General features: G+C 53.7%; 1 protein-coding gene across 3 annotated transcripts; it reads right to left on the reverse strand.

Moving 5' to 3' along the window:
- Nucleotides 1–686: 686 nt before the first annotated feature.
- ISG20L2 (interferon stimulated exonuclease gene 20 like 2) lies at nt 687–8,885 on the reverse strand. Of its 3 annotated transcripts, none has more exons than XM_081891817.1 (4): nt 8,687–8,885; nt 6,611–7,475; nt 5,560–5,760; nt 687–3,313 (listed from the first exon to the last, which is right to left on the reverse strand). In XM_081891817.1, the coding sequence occupies exons 2-4, from the start codon at nt 7,373–7,375 to the stop codon at nt 3,203–3,205; spliced, it is 1,077 nt and encodes a 358-aa protein (XP_081747943.1). In that variant the 5' UTR covers nt 7,376–7,475; nt 8,687–8,885; the 3' UTR covers nt 687–3,202. The 3 variants fall into 3 exon arrangements, with proteins under 3 accessions (XP_081747943.1, XP_081747944.1, XP_081747945.1); XM_081891818.1 differs by lacking the exon at nt 8,687–8,885 and adding an exon at nt 8,317–8,404; XM_081891819.1 differs by lacking the exon at nt 8,687–8,885 and adding an exon at nt 8,151–8,181.
- Between the last annotated feature and the right edge of the window lie 8,239 nt (nt 8,886–17,124).

A 17,124-nucleotide genomic window follows, 5' to 3' on the forward strand; every position in this document is an offset into this window, starting at 1 on the left:
TTGTCGTGGAGCACCTTGGGACTCGATGGTTCAAGATGCAGGTCTCTGGCATGAGATACGTAAGGGGCTGCTTGGGGTTGGGTGTCCAGGGAGAGGGTCCCGCAGAGACTGCCACCCACCCACCACCTCCTCCTCAGGGCCCCCTGGGAGCTCCCAAGATCTGAGGAAGTGGAAAACCAACAAGCCAAAGTTCAATAAAACAATGATGATGCTTTGTGTGGCAATCCTTCAGGTGGTATGATGCCATGTAAGGACGACATGGAGAATGCAGGGAGAAAGGTTTTCCTCCCTCTCTCACCACACTGAACCTTGTGAAGATTCAGGACAGAGAAAAGAAAGGACTTCTTTCCACAAACTGTGGAACTCCCTGCCACAGGAGGCAGTGATAGCCCCCAACCTTAGAAGAGGGTTGGACAAATTCACGGAGGAGGAGGGGGCTATTGAAGGCTACTCACCTTGGTGGGTTATGTCCTGCCTCCAATGTCAGAGGCAGTCGCTGGAAAAGGCAGGGAGAGCGCTGCTCTCGCACTCGGGTCCATTGTGTGGACTTCCCATAATGGGCAGGTCCCCTTTGGCCTGATCCAGCTGCAGAGCTCTTTTCATGATCTTCAGATACAGCGGCTCTTCGGATCAGGCCCCTACCCCCTGCCATGCCTACGCAACGACACAGGTCTCAAGACAGCCAGTAAGTGAAATATTTTACTTTTTTAGAAAAAGACAAAACAATCCCAAGCACAGACAGAAGACACGCCTGTTCATAATTACCAGCATTAACACAAATGGAATAAGAAAGGTTTTTTTTTGCAGAGTGTGTGTGGGCTTCTATGTAGGAAATCTATTTCCTGCGCGGGTGGTTTTTAAAAATTATTCTTCCATTTTTGTCTTTGTTTTAAAAAGATGCTCGCTTTAAAACTGCTCGAGAGGAATCTTTCTGAGACTGCTGCAAAGGATCCGCATCAAAGATTTCCGTGGGGAAAACACAATACGTTTGGCAACAGTTTTTAAAATGTTCAATGAAGTTTGTTTAAAATAAATTAGGAGTTCCATGGAGGCCCACTTGGTAGATTGCAAACACCCCTTTGTGGCGAGTCCCCAAGAGCCCAGGTGGAAGGGGCACAGATACCCAAACCCCGGGAGGGACAGAGGCTGCGTGCGCCAAAGGCAAGAGAGAAGGACCTTTGGAAAGTTGTTCTTTTTTTATCAGTGGGGGGAAGCAAACGGGGAGAGATGGGGAAACAAACCGTAAGACCTTTTCGGTATCTCATTAAAAGCAATGTGCTTCGGGGCTCCCTCTTCTTCCGCGAAAGACACACACACAAACACACGTTGCGTCACAACAGCAAGGTGACCTTCTGGCTCCATGGTCACTTGGTGGGAAACAGCACCAGAGAGAAGACAGAGAGTGACAGAATGAGACACTCACTGGCCAAGAGACAGCGATGGAGCCACTTTTGGGACGCAGGGGGGCAAGGGGGGGTCACAGTGTTCCAGGGGATTTTCAGCATCAGAATGAGAAAATGTGCCCAGTGTTTACCATTGTGGCTTCTTCAAGGATGGGAACTTTGTGCTCCAGGAATGCTCCATTCATTCGGATTGTGCAGCTGGAGGTATTAAGAGGAAGGAAGGAAGGAAGGGGGAAAGAGGAGCCTCTGCACATCAAAAGGGGAGGGAGGCCTGCCCTTTGCAGAGAGCCCTGCGCCCTAGACCAGCCCTTGGCCACCCCGGGGTCCTTCAGAGCCTGGGGCCACAAGAAGCCTCTGATGCTGCGGCTGATGGGAGCTGCAGTCCAGGGGGGCCCAGACAGAACAGGCAAAGCTCATCTGGGCAGGATCCTACCCATCCTGACCTTGAGGATGTCCCAGCCAGGATCCCAACGCCTGCTGAGCTGAGAAGGGGATGCTTTGCAGGGGGCGCTATGGGCCAACACCCACGGGGCCTCCACTCTCTCTGGGGGGCATTCGCAGGTGCAGAGTGTGCGCGCCTGTGCAACACCCCCCCTCCCCTCAAGGGGAACAGAGATACAGTGGTACCACGGATTAAGAACTTAATTCATTCTGGAGGTCCGTTCTTAACCTGAAACTGTTCTTAACTTGAGGTCCCACTTTAGCTAATGGGGCCTCCTGCTGCCGCTGCACGATTTCTGTTCTCATCCTGAAGCAAAGTTCTTAACCCAAGGTACTATTTCTGGATTAGTGGAATCTGTAACCTGGAGTGTCTGTAACCCGAGGTACAACTGTATTCCTTCCCCCAGCCCCACATCTCCACCAGGAAGAGACCACAAGGCAGAAGGCACCTGCTCCTCCTGCGTAAATGTTCCGGGGGTTTTCGTCTTCTAAGTTTAGGGGGCCAAAGTGGGGAGGGGCAGGGTGTGTTCCTGGGATTGCAAACTCTTTTGTGTTTCTCATTGGTGCAACCCACCCGGGGACCTGCTGGTGGAGAGCAGGAAAGAGAGTTAAGGAGAATAATGAGAGATTATGAATGATGTGGAGAAAGTGGGAAGAGGAAGGGAGAGATAGACATCCCCCGCCAACAAGAACCCAAGGGGGTCACCGTCCACACAGGGGGGCTTCCTTGACCCCCGAGGGAGGGGGTGGGGCCAAGGAGGAGGCGGCAGAGGGGAGCTCAAGATCACCAAGCGCATGGGGGGGGGCTCCCATCACCTGGCAAGGGAGAGGGGAGACCCACAGAAGTCAAGCTAGGGAACTGAGTGCCCCCCCGCCCTTTTAAGAGGGTGGGGGCAGGAAGCCAGTCTCCCTGCGCCACCGCAGAGGCGGGGAGGGGGGTCACCAAAGATCCACCGGCCGAGGCAACAGGATGGGCACCTTGGCCTGGTTGGCGCTCAACTCCAACAGCACACAAACCCCACAGCCACCGGGGCCTGGGGAGTGGATAGCACCATGTTGAAAGCCCCCCTCCCTCTGAGGTTCAAGCCGAGAGGGAAGGAGGCTCAGCACCGTTACAGAGAGGAAGGGGAGGAACACGCCAAGGCTGCCGTCAGATGGAAGCGATGTAATGGACACACTTGCCTCCTTCCCCCCCCCCCGCCCCCAGTCAGTTCCTTCACTCTGCCGGCCCTCCTCTCCCTCTGCCCCATGGACCCGTCAACATCCTCCTCCAAACAGCTGGGGGGGGGCGGGGAGGGGAGTGTCAGCTTCCCCCAGCGACTCCGGGTTCAAGGCTTGGTGGCGACTGGAGTTGGGGGTCAGTCCTGAGGAGAGGTGGCCAGTTGCCTCTCCCACTCGTCCTCCACCGCCTTGTACAGTTCCATGGTGGCCCGGGCGTCTTCCACTGAGGAGTGGCCTTTGTTCCCCACCTGGGGGGGGGGGTAAGGAAAGAAGGAAGGAAGGAGGAAGATGAGGGCAGGGGTCACGTCTCTCTGACCCCTCACAAAGCGAGAGGACGCCCCCTCCCCCCACAAAGCCCTCTTCAAATACCTCAAGGGCCGCCCCATGGAAGACAGAGGGATTCAAGTTACAGAAAAAGAGTTCCTGTGGCTAAGAGCCTCCTCGGAAGGGGGTGGGCTCTCCTTCCTTGGCGGTCTCAAAGCAGGGGCTGGGTGGCCCCTGGTCAGGGATGCTAGCATTACGGGGGGTTGGGCTAGATGACCCCTGTGGGTTCCTTCCAACTCTACAATTCTATGATACTAGGAAAAGGTGCCCAGATCAAGAGAGAGAGAGGTGCACAGCAGCTTGGCTCTGGAGTCACTCAAAATGGTCCCTTTTATACTGCAGAATAGGGACGCGGGTGGTGCTGTGGGTTAAACCACAGAGCCTACGACTTGCCGATCAGAAGGTCGGGGTTTGAATCCCCACGACGGGGTGAGCTCCCATTGCTCGGCCCCTGCTCCTGCCAACCTAGCAGTTCGAAAGCACATCAAAGTGCAAGTAGATAAATAGGTACTGCTCTGGTGGGAAGGTAAACGGCGTTTCTGTGTGCTGCTCTGGTTCGCCAGAAGCTGCTCTGTCCTGCTGGCCACAGGACCCGGAAGCTGTACGCCGGCTCCCTCGGCCAGTAAAGCGAGATGAGCGCCGCAATCCCAGAGTCGTCCGTGACTGGACCTAACGGTCAGGGGTCCCTTTACCTTTATACTGCAGCTCACTATAAATTTATAGAATTGCATTGTTTCAAATGATTTGCTCTGGTTGCCTGCTTTATTTATACGCTACTGTGTTTTGAGCTTACAGCAACTGCAGTATTTGCTGTTCTTTTCTGCTGCTACTGTGAGCTGCTCAGAGTTCAATATTAAATCCAATGCCGGATCTCCTCCAAGGCCAGGGGACTCTGCTCCTCAGTGGCCCTCCAGATGCTGCCAGACTCCGTCTCCCACCAGCCCTGGTACCACCACGGCCCAATGGGCAGGGGTGATGGGAACTGTAGTGTGGCAGCCGCCTGGAGGGAGCTACAGGGACTACTCCTGCTCCTGCTGTGTCGGGGGGGGGGAGGGGCGGGTCTAAAAACTGCACGGACAGATGGCACAAACAGATTTGGAAAAGCTCCTCCTGGTCATTGTCCGCAACCTTTTTCTCTCCAGGCTCAAGGAAACAATGGTGTGAACTTTTTGATGCATATGAACTGACCTGGACCCTGCAATTGTCATCTGAGGCCCTTCTTTGAGAGCCTCCTCAATGTCTGGAGGGTGGCAACACAACAGCAGGGCCTTTTCTGTGGTATCTCCCAGTTCATGGTATGCTCTCCCCAGGGAGGCTCACTTGGCACCTTCATTATATACAGTACTGTATCTTTAAGTGCCTGGTGAAAGCTTTCCTTTTTAACCAGGCCTTTTTCCTCTGTCTGGCCTTTTAGGGTGGGGGGGTGTTTTAAAATCTGTTTTAATGAGGTGTTTTTTTGTAATGGATCTATGTGGGGTTTTGCTTGTTTACTTGGTTGCACGCTGCTTTGAATTTCCTTTAAAACAATGAACAGGGTGGTGATACAATGACTACTGCAATCAACACAAGATAATATCACCAAGGCAACTATCTGTGAACAAACTCTAAACGTCAATCCATTAAAATGGCAAAAGTAGTTTCCCCCCAAAACCGGATGTATCTTGAGCAACTGCAAACACAGTAACAAAGTCACAGAGCTTTTGTAGTAAATAATGTACCCTACAAGAAAAGAGAGTACGGAAACAACTTAAAGCAGGGGTGTATCTTTCCCTATCTGCATGTTTCCATCAGGAAAGAGGACTTCCTCCAACAAGTGAACCACTTTCAAGTCAACTCTTTATTTACCGCATTTGCTATTATTTATGATAAAACCTATTTGGGAAAGAAACTACTTTTGCCATTTTTTTGGACGTTTATGGTTTGTTTACTGATAGTTGCCTTGGTGATATTATCTTGTGTCAACTGAATTGCCTTTGGCAAGAAAAATCAAGCAATGCATTTAATAAATAATAACAACAACTACAGCCACCCAAGAGGAGGGACTCTTGAAAAGGAAGTCTGCCAAGACACTGTCATTGGGCCTTTCTCCAAAGAGCTGGCTGCCAGCCAGTGTAGGCAACACTGAGCCAGATAGGGGGGGAGAGCAGACGGACAAGGCAGGGAGTGTTACCTGGATGTCCCTGTGGAGGAGCTGCTTGGTGAGGCGCTTCAGGGAGGCCTGCTCGTTCTCCGGGAAGCCGGCCTTGCGGTTGAGCAGAGGGTTCTTCGAGGTGTCCCTGGTCAGCGACTTGGGATGGAAATACTTGAGGGCTTTGAAGTCATTGTGGATGGCGTGGCCCACAACTATCTTCCCAGAGAGGACCTTGAGGATCTGAAAGGCAGGGAGGGGGAGGGATGTCATCAGTCAGCGCTCAATAGCTCAAGACTCAACCTGTAGCCCAGGCTTCCTCAAACTTGGCCCTCCAGATGTTTTGAGACTACAATTCCCATCATCCCTGACCACTGGTCCTGCTAGCTGGGGTCATGGGCGTTGTAGGTCATAAACTTCTGGAGGGAAGAGTTTGAGGAAGCCTGCTGTAGCCAGTCAAGCACAGCAGGATGCAGACCCACAAAGACATTGTAGCTGCAGTCTGACCCACCAACTCTGGGGTTGCGGCACTCATCTCACTTTATTGGCCAAAGGAGCTGGTGGTCAGCATGACTTAAGCCGCTTCTGGCGAAGCAGAGCAGCGCACGGAAACACAGTTTACCTTCCCGCCACAGTGGTACCTATTTATTTACTTGCACTTTGATGTGCTTTCTAACTGCTAGGTTGGCAGGAGCAAGGACTGAGCAACGGGAGCTCACCCTGTCACGGGGATTCAAATCGCCGACCTTCTGATCAGCAAGTCCTAGGCTCAGTGGTTTAACCCACAGCGCCACCCGCGTCCCTTACTTCACCCATAAGAGGATATAAAAGAGCCCTGCAACAGGATGAGGCCAAAGGGCTCCTTCCTTAGTCCAGCATCCTGTTGTCACTGTGGCCAAATACTCCATAGAACCTAGGAATCCAGATAGACTGCCTCTGGACCTTGAGGTTCCATAAGAAGAGAGTAAGAGCTGCTAGGCCAAATGCTTCAACCAGATGCCAGAATAAAAATACAGACTGCCTTGGTTTTAATGAAAACATGGAAAACCTTGTGTGGGGCAGGGGGATCCCTAAAGGCTCCCCCCTCACTCACCTCCTTCTGGGCCACCTTGAAGGGGACGGCGTTCTTCATGTGGTGCCTCTGAATGCCACTCCAGCGTGTCCGGTAGTTGGTGATGGGGCTGAGGGGCCGCACGTACTTGTCGTACATCACGTCGCCGTGGTAGCTGACCACGCTGCAACGCGCCAAGTCACTGACGCGCCCGCCGGGGCCCGTGCCCACCATCTCACAGTCAATGGCCACCACCTTGCTGGGCTTGGGCGGCAGCAGCACCGGGGACAGCCCGCTCTCAAACTCGCTCAGCAGGGCCACCCTCCGGATCTCGCCCGCGGCCCCATTGGCCTGCGCCCCATTGTGCCTCGCAGAGGAACCACCCCCCGCAGTGCTCCCTGCTTTGCCCGAGGCTGTGGCACCCCCAGAGGCATTGCCTCCCTGGGACCCAGAGTCCTTAGCCCCGCGGACGGCCTTCTCCTTGGGGAATGTCTTGGTCCTGCGGGCCGAGCTGTCCTCCCGCAGAGGCTTCCTGTCCTGCCCGGTGGACGCCCCCTTCCTGTCCATTTTCGGCCTCTTTCTGTCCCGCTCACAGTCTGCCCCGCCGTGTTTCTGAGAGGCATCCCGTCGCGGCAGTGGGGCTTGCCCGGGGAGCTGCTTCTGCTTCAGGAAGCCTTTCCGCTCCAGGAACTGCCGGCGCTTGATGAACCGTTGGTGCTTCTGGTTCCCCTCAGAGACCTTCTTGGGCTGCGCAGGGAGGGACGTGTCCAGGTTGAGAAGGAGATCCGACATGGTGCCCTCCTCCATGGACGAACCGGGACCACGAGGAGGAGAGGCCAGCAAGCGGGCACTGCTCTAGAGAGGCCGCGAGGGGCGCGATGCTGGACATGTCCACATGCTAACAAGGCTGGGGAGAGAGGAGGGGAGGGACAGGGTGAATTTCCAGTATTTGGGGGGAGGATTCACAAAGTTCTAAGCCACGCTGACTTATGTTCAGGATGTTTGGTCCGGAGGTTACTGGAAGCCAAACTGCAGAGCTACTCAGGGGTCCTAGTTAACTCAGTCCAGAGCCACAAGGACCGGAATCTTGCCATAAAAAGTTGAATTCTTTTAATATTTAAGTGTTTTTTAATTACCCCCCAATGTTTTCAGCTGTTCTCATTTTATCTGCTCGGTGGGCAGAGCCCCTGCTTCAGATGCAGAATATCTGAGGTTCAATCCTAGGTGTCACCTCCAGGTAGGGCTGGGAAAAAGGACTCCTGTCTGAAACCCTGGAGAGCCCCTGCTGCCCGTCAGCGCAGAAAAATAAGCAGCTGCTCTGGCTTGATACAAGGCAGCCTCCCTGGTTCCCGTTCCTGTGAAGGTGGCCTCCATCACCCCCCCCCACCCAGGAAGTGTAATGCCACCCTGTGCCAGCCTCCCCCTGCCTGGCGCCCACTGTGAAGGCTCCTCCTCCCCCTGCAACTGCAACATCCTGAGCGGCCAGGCAGCAACTGGAAACGTATTCCCCAGTCCAGTGGGCAAGGCTTCCCTGCTCACACTCCTGGGGTGCGGCCCCGCTGTGGAGATGGTACTTGATGACCTTTGGGGGTCCCTTCCGGGTTCCAGGCAGATGGCAGGAGGGAGCAGGATGGCCGGGGTCCCAGGGCAGAGACCCTCCCTCCCAGCCTCCCCGGGGGGCGGCCTGGCCAGGGGGTGGGGCTGCTGGGGGAGCAAGGAGACGCCCTCCTCCCTTCCCCCCCACCTACCCGGCTCAGCCCCACTGCGCCCCCGGGATTGGCCTGGCGGGGCCGGAGAGCGGGGTTTGTGACATGGGCTGAGCTCACCAGGCTCCTGGGCAGGGGGGGGGAAAGGAAAGGGCAGCCCCCCCGACCCCGCCCTCGGGGCCACGTGCCCAAGGAGGCCCGGGGACCTCGGGGCCTGGAGAGGGGGAAGGGGCCCCCAGAGGTCATCCAGCGCAACCCGCCGCCCCGCCCCGCGGCTGCTTCCCAGCCTTCCTCCTCTAAGGCCGGCGGGTCCGACGGGGCGGGGAGAAGCGGGACTCCCGTCCCCGGGGGAAATGCCCCGCCGGCCCGGCGCCCGCCCCCCTCCCGGCCCGCCTCGCCTCGCCCGCCTCACCCGCCGCCGGGGCTCCGCCGCCGCCGCTCACCCGGAACCGGAAAGGCCCGCCAGGGGGCGGGGCAGTCCCACTTCCGGTCCCGCGCCACGCTCCTTTCTTTCCCCCTCTCCGTCTCTCCTCCTCTCGCGAGACTTCCCGTCTCTCTCGGGGCGCTTCTCCCTGAGGGGAGAGAAGGGAGGCGGGCGGCCGAACGGGGCCAAGGTGCCGGCGAAGCAAAGAGCGCATGCGCCTCCTCACGGGCCGGGCCAGTCGCTCGGATACTGAATCCCCATTGGCTGGCTGCTCGCCCCGCCCAACCCCGCGGGCCGCCGACTGGAGTTGCTATGACGACGCGCCCACAAACCAGCCCCTGCGCGTCGGGCCGTACCATTTGGCCGCGGGGGGGAGGCGGGCTGGCGCGGCACGTGGCGGGGTCGCCAGCTGTGGTTTCCCATCATGCCTGGCCGCTGGTCCTGCTAGCGAGGGATGATGGGAGTTGTAGTCCAACAGCAGCTGGAGGGCCAAGTTTGGGAAAGGCGGTCCTGGAATTTCCGCTTCTTGCTGCCAAATGTTGTCGGTCTTCAAGGTTTCAAAAACATCGTTGTAAAAGACAAAGGACAGTCGCTATTCATGGAGGCGCGTCGTTAAACTGGGGAACTCCCTGCCACGAGAGTCTGGGTGGCTTTAAAAGAGGACAGATTCGTGAAGGGCGAGGGCGCTGTGGATGGTGCTACGGGGGGGGGATTAAATGCCATTATAAATGCACGGGGATATGTGTGGTCACACCATCAAGAAGGCTGATCGCCGAAGAATGGATGCTTTTGAATTCTGGTGCTGGAGGAGACTCTTGAGAGTCCCATGGACTGCAAGAAGATCCAACCTCTCCATTCTGAAGGAAATCAGCCCTGAGTGCTCCCTGGAAGGACAGATCGTGAAGCTGAGGCTCCAAGACTTTGGCCACCTCATGAGGAGAGAAGACTCCCTGGAAAAGACCCTGATGTGGGGAAAGATGGAGGGCAGAAGGAGAAGGGGACGACAGAGGGCGAGATGGTTGGCCAGTGTTCTTGAAGCTACAGACATGAGGAAGGCAGTGGAAGACAGGAGGGCCTGGCGTGCTCTGGTCCAGGGGGTCACGAAGAGGCGGACACGACTAAACGACAACACACACACACACGTGTCCACAAACACCAAATCTCTTTCATTGTAACTACAGGTAATGCAATAGGATTCCTTCTGCATATGGCCTTTGCAACACAGCTCAGTTACATGCTAACAAATATCTACAATATTTTAATCACTTTTAATCTAAGACAAAATTCTCAAAGTCTCAGATTCAGTAGATGAGAAGGTACATATTAATTTCAGAAAAATAAGGCATCTCTCCTTCATCATCAAGCATTTCTCCTTCGCCAGAGTGGCTGGGAAAACCCAGTCAGAGGCACAAATAAAAGCAGCAGCAGCATCTGACTTATTGGATGTATTGAAGCAGAGCTTGAATGTCCGCCAGGGATTCTTCAGTTGTGATTCCTGGCTTGCAGCTGGCAGGGCTCCCTTCCCACTCTACAATTCTATTATTCCCAAATTGGGAAGGGTCCCTTTTGGGGGATCCATGTTCTCTATTACGTACTGGATATGATTTGTTGCACAATGTGCCATTTAGCCACGAGGTGGCAGCCTGTGTCCATCAATGCTGCACTTACAACCTGCTGAGGACTGGTGCAAAGGCGCAAGACCCCTGTTACTTGACCTGGTCAAAGACCTCCCACCCCAGTTCAGCATCTTCTTCTCACAGAGGCCAAGCAAAGCCCCCTCTGTTGGAGGAGATGTCTCATCCAAGCCCAGATTTTTAAAATGTAGGGAGATGAGAAGAGCGACCCTGAAGTTTGCTGGCTGCTGGGGGAGCAAACTGAGCAGGAGCCCCCTCGACTTCCTCAATAGGGTGACGCAGATCGTTTTCCTTTCTAAATTATAGTCCCCATGAAAAGTCACCAATGTTTGAGTGCAAATTGCTCCTAATAGGCACATGTACAATTTTGCCTAATAGACACATTTTTTGCAAAGCAATTCCCCCGAAGGCAAGATATTCTTTTGTATGTTATTTTCACTAATGTGGATGAATTTTAAATCCACAATTTGCCCTAATCTGTTTATTAATATAGACATTGCTTGCCTGGAGAACTATGCTTCAAAATTTGGGGAAGTGCAAATTCTTTCAAATTACAAGAAAGGAGATTCCATCTAAACATTAGGAATAATAATAATAGTAATAATTTTATTATTTATACCCCACCCATCTGGGAATTTTCTGACGCTAAAAGCTGTTTGACAGTGGAACAGACTACATCAGAAGGTGGTGGACATTTTAAGGCATAAGTCAGACGGCCATCTGCCAGGCATTCTGAGCTGTGGTTCCTGCATTGCAGAGGGTTGGACTAGATGACCCTTGGTGTCCCTTCTGACTCTAGCAGAGGCTTGACAACCATATGTCAGGAGTGCTCTGATGGTGTTTCCTGCTTGGCAGGGGGTTGGACTCGATGGCCCTTGGGGTCTCTTCCGATTCTATGATTCTATGATTCAGTGCATTTTCAGTTCCCATATTGTTTGGGAAAGTGCAGATTAGGCAGGTTCATCTTCCAGTGCAAAAGGGATCAATTTTCTTCCTCCGCCCTTGCATTTTATAGATGAACTGCAATCAATCCTTTCTGTTCCACACACTCTGAGCGAGGCCGACCTGTTGCCGCTCCCTCGATGGGCAAAGAGCCAGAAAGGTCAGGACTTCATCTGTGTGAACCGGGCAAGATCTAAGCTCTGCTGTGATGAATTCTTTCAGCCACCCCCCGGGGGCCTGCACAGCGGCCGTCAGTCTTCCTGGCACTTGGCATTTTTGCCGTTTCAGAGACTTTTTGAGGGCCCCTGCGGGCCCAGGAATATTGAGGCAACAATTCACACTCAACACTAAACAAGACATCAGCAAAAATTGGGAAAGTCTGAAAAGGGAGCCTCAGTGGGATAAATGCGTGGACCACAGAAGAACCAAGCAGGGGAAGGTTTGATTCTGTTCCATGACAGCAAACTTAAGAACATGTGAATAGTTAGAATTTCTGCTCCGTGATTGCAGTCATGGGATTGTTGTCAATCCCATGACCGTGTATGTTTTGACTCCACAGAGTGGGAAGTGACGGAGACAGGATGTTTGTGTTCATGTGTTCTGTGAAGTGGGACTATTGTCCTTTGTTCTTTTTCTCTTTGTTGTCTGATGCTAGAGAGAGAGGGAGCCATGTTGCAGTACTCTCTGTGTGTTTATATGCAAATAAAGTAGATTAGCCAAAATGCTGAGTTGCTGAGGTCTGTTACGTGAAATGCACAAACTCTGCGGATTCCTAAGTGTGCTGGTGTCAGTGATGTTTGGGATGAAGAAAGCTTTTGAAGCTCCCGAATGATTGAGCAGGAGGGAGAGAACATGCCAGTCGGACATGTGTCTCTGCCAGGGTCCTACTCAAGTATAGGCTGAACTCCTGACATCAGAAGAGCCCTGCAGGGTTAGACAAATAGCCCATCTAGTCCAGCTTCCAGTTTTCATAGTGGACCCTCAAATGCACCAAAAGGGAAACCCACAAGCAGAAACTCAGTGCATGAGCCCCCTCCCCTCCTGCGGTTTCCAGCAACTGGTGTTATTCAGAAGCATCCCTGCCTCATAGCTATCATCGCAAGCATCCTTCAGTGACCCTTTCCTCCTCCATGAATTTGCCCCATCCTCCTTTAAATCCACCCAGGTTGCTGGCCATCGCTGCCTCCTGTGGCAGGGAGTTCCACAGAACTCTGCTCTGTGTGAATAAATCCTTTCCTCCCTCCACCTGCTAGAGGTAGCCTGGCGGCCTTTATTAACTTCCCTTTCCTCCTTCCCAGCCTCGAGGGCTGCCAGCTACAGTGCTTCCTGAGAGCTGATTTCAAGACTCCAGGCGGCTGGCCCAGGAGAGCTCCCCCTGATCTGGGCCCAGGAACTGCAGCCGGAGCTAAGGACAAGTGGAGGCAAAGAATTCCAGTCTCATCTGCATTCTCCTCCCGGCTAAGTTCCAAAAGGGGCAACCCTGAGACAGCCACGCCACCCCCTGGACTTTGCCCCCACCAAGGAAATATTTGAGGGGGCTGGGAATGGGTGGGCATTGCCATTCAAACGGTGTGTGCGCGCCGTGTCATGTGATCGATTGTGTGCCGCAGGGCTTGCCTCCCTCCTCCAATATTTTATTCACGCAGACGGGCGCTGGCTGAGGTTGGGGGGCAGCTGAGAACCTAAGGAGAGCCTGGCTGCTGGATCAGGCCAGGAGGGGGCCAACTAGCCCAGCAGCCTGTTCCCTCCTGATGCCTGGGCCTAAAGAGAAACCCAGGAGGAGGACCTGAGCCCAAGAGCCCTGTCTCCTCCTGGGCCATTCAGAAGCATTCTCAAATCTTAGTTTAAAGCCAGCCAAGTTGGTTGGAGGTTGCAAGGCTTCTGAATCCCTGGAAACTGCAGAAGGGGAGAATTGCTCTTGCTCCTGGTCCCGCTTGCAGGTTTCACACAGGGATCTGGCTGGCCACTGTGAGGACAGGATTCAGGAAGAGGTGGCCCATTGGCCTGATCCAGTGGACTCTCCTTGTCAGTATGACCGGCCCAAGGTCACCCAGTGAGCTTCATGGCTGAGTGGAGGATTCAAACCCTGGTCTCTCCCAGGTCCCAGTCAGACACGCCAGTTGCCACTGGCTGGTGGGGCCACGACACCACAGGCCCTGCAAAGCATCTGATGCGCTGAACTCGCCAAACACTGCTTGGGATGGTGGCATTTGTCTGAGGCATTTTTGTTTGCGATGGGGAGGGGATGAGCACTAAGCCTGCATTAGATCTATTACTCGGACGGTTGTGTGACTTAATCAAGCTTTAGCTTCCCGATGCCTGCATTTTACGCCTGCCCCCGCAAAGGTGACTGCGAGATTTTGCAAGAAAACCCACCCACCCACCCACATATATATATGCGGGTTATATTTTATTTTTGTTACTGATCAGCGAGGGCTCCGCTCGGAAAATAAAGCATCCATTCGCTCAAGTGAGCGGGCAATAAAAGCGCTGGCAGTGGAAAGAATGAGCGCTGTATATCAGAGGCCTCCGAGGGATGAGACTCCGCTCCAGAATGCAAAGGAGGCTCCTTGCAGGGAGAAGGCAAGCCAGGCCAGTGGGGGCTTTCCCGCAGATGCGCTGGGTGTCTACATGCGGGGAGAAGAGGGGTTTGCTTTTTAAAAATGAACAAACAAAATGAGAGGCGTTCCAAAATTTGACCTTCCCACCGCCCCATGTGCCTGCCATCATCTGTAGTGAAACAGCCCAAGGAGGTCCTCGCCACATGGTTCTGGTATGGTCCTTTTCAGGTCTTGGCCACGTGAATCTGGAAAATGTGCCTCCTCCGTTGTTAGGCTGCACTCACGCGGCACCCTGTTCTGGTTTCACTGAGTGCTAACTTCCACATTATATTTGAGCTTTCATAAAAGCCACTTCTGGAAATATAGCTTGCTCTAGATTCTGCTGGATTTCCAGAAGCAGCTTCAACATTGAGAGGACGCTCAGATACAATGCGGAAATTCACAGGAGAAGGTCAGGAAGTTGAGATAAACTGCCGTGTGAATCGAGCCTGAGCTTCCCCACTTCAGTCCAGGCCCTGGAGAAGCCATGCATGCCAACAGCTTACAGCAGGCATCCCCAAACTCGGCCCTCCAGATGTTTTGGGACTACAGTTCCCATCATCCCTGACCACTGGTCCTGTTAGCTAGGGATGATGGGAGTTGTAGTCCCCAAACATCTGGAGGGCTGAGTTTGGGGATGCCTGGCCTACAGCAAGGGTGAAGGATGTTTTTCGGTTTGGGGCTGAGATCCACCCCCAATCTTCTGGGAGGTGCATGGCAGAGATGGGCGGGGCAGAGGCAAAAGTGGGTAGAGCAACAAATGCATATTTTACGTCAAAGTGCAAGTAGATAAATAGGTACCACTCCGGCGGGAAGGTAAACAGCGTTTTTGTGGGCTGCTCTGGTTCGCCAGAAGCGGCTTAGTCCTGCTGGCCACATGACCCGGAAGCTGGACGCCGGCTCCCTCAGCCAATAATGTGAGATGAGCGCCGCAACCTCAGAGTTGTCCGTGACCGGACCTAATGGTCAGGGGTCCCTTTACCTTTAGGCCAATCCCTGGCCCCACAGCAGTGTGTCTTCCAAGCAGGCCACCAGGGGGCGATATCAGAGCCAAAGCATTCAACGCAGCTGGGAAGGAGGGCTGGCGAGGGGCGTGGTCTGAGGGGGCGTGGCTGAGGAGGGTTCAAAGGGCCGGATAGAGAGGGCAGGAGGGCCCTATGCGACCCTTCCCCACCCCTGAGTTTACAGTTTAAGGAACACGATTCTTCCTTTTCCTCTCCTTGCAGGTAGAAGGAGGCAAGATGCAGATTTATGCAAATGCTGTTTGACTCACTCGCCTCTTTGTCGCCCTCTTTCTTTCTTTCTTTCTTTCTTTCTTTCTTTCTTTCTTTCTTTCAGTGCAGGGACCCCCCCCAGCTGAGCAGCGATTTCTCTCTCTCTCTTCCTCCCTCTGTAATTACAGAGCATCTCCTCTCCCCGGCACGCATAATTATGACACTAGGGATGTAGAGCACAAAAAAATAAAAATCACCCTTGAGGTGGGAGGGTGAGCGAGCGGGAGCGCGAAGCGAGGCTTAATCTGTGTTGTTTGCTAAGTAGATTTTACTCCTCCCATAAAAATGATGCGATGCAGGAATGCAGATGTTTTGGCCCCTCTCGCTTCAGCGTAAAATGTACCGTTGCAGGTTTCCTTTCCTCCAAAAAAATGGGGCGGGGGGGGGAGATCACCGGAGGAATCTTCTGGCCCGCGATGTGCCGGTTCGGCAGGGCGCGGGAGAGACGCTGCCCTCACCTACAATCGTCTTCGCGGTGAAACAAATAACCACCCGAAATTACTCAGCCTCCCGGTGAATCATTTCCAGAACACCTCGTCATTTCTCCGAGGGCTTCTCTTCCCACCCCTCTCTCGCCCTCGCCGGCGCGTTGAGTCACAGGCTCCCGTTTTATCACAGGCTGGATAAACTCGAACTTAATATAGCCAATTTGTTTAAAGGCAATTTTATGTGGAATTGGGAGCTGCTGGCAAATGGGGTCGTATTTTGGGACTGGAGCGAGAATGATGGGGTTTTGGAGATGCACATGCTCAGGAAGGGAATCTTTCCCCCAAAATTAAGCAACCACCTCTATGAATTCTTCTTCCGGGCTTCCTGTGATGGGCATCTGCTTGGCCCCTGGGAGAACAAGAGACTGGGCTGGACGGGCCTCCCTGGGCCTGATTCAGCAGACAGGCTCTTTTGAGGTTCCTATGAAAGAGGGCATCAAATTGCAGCCACTGCTACCCGTGATTTGTTGTTGTCCTTGAGTCGTGTCCGCCTCTTCGTGACCCCCTGGACCAGAGCACGCCAGGCACTCCTGTCTTCCACTGCCTCATACTGGTCGCTTTGAGAACACTGTCCCACCATCTCGTCCTCCATCGTCCCCTTCTCCTTCTGCCCTCCATCTTTCCCCACATCAGGGTCTTTCCCAGGGAGTCTTCTCTTCTCATGAGGTGGCCAAAGTCTTGGAGCCTCAGCTTCAGGATCTGTCCTTCCAGTGAGCACTCAGGGCTGATTTCCTCAAGAATGGAGAGGTTGGATCTTCTTGCAGTCCATGGGACTCTCAAGAGTCTCCTCCAGCATCAGAATTCAAAAGCATCCATTCTTCGGCGATCAGCCTTCTTGATGGTCCAGCTCTCACTTCCATACATCACTACTGGGAAAACCAGAGCTTGAACTATACGGACCTTTGTTGGCAAGGTGATGTCTCTGCTTTGTAAGATGCTGTCTAGGTTTGCCATCGCCTCTCTCCCAAGGAGCAGACGTCTTTTAATTTCGTGACTGCTGTCCCCGTCTGTAGTGATCATGGAGCCCAAGAAAGTAAAATCTCTCACTGCCTCCATTTCTTCCCGTGAAATCACTACCCGTGATTTACCTGGGTGTAAACCTCATTGAACTCAAGGCAGGCTAGTTTCTGAATAGACACGGGCAGGATTACACGCTTGGTCTGGGATGAACTCTTGCAGATTTTGCAAAGCCTTTTCAAAGGTGCAACACCAGTCCTGCATCCTCCTCATGCTTATTTCAAAGGCTAGTAGCCATTGCGGCTGAGTGTACATTGCGGCAATGTGCTTGTGAATGATACCAGTTCCTGGGCATTTCAAGTGGGGAGAGCCGCGCAGCTCCTGCTTGTGGGTTTCCCATAGAATCAGGCATCTGGTTGGCCACTGTGAGAAGAGGAGGCTGCACCAGGTGGGCCATTGGCCTGATCCATGAGGTTCTTCTGGTGTTCTTGAAGAGCCTCCAGGTCCAGAGGGAGTCTATCTCGATTCCTA

The sequence above is a fragment of the Podarcis melisellensis genome (assembly GCF_964234715.1).
Source record: "Podarcis melisellensis genome assembly, chromosome: 16".
Lineage (NCBI taxonomy): Eukaryota > Metazoa > Chordata > Lepidosauria > Squamata > Lacertidae > Podarcis > Podarcis melisellensis.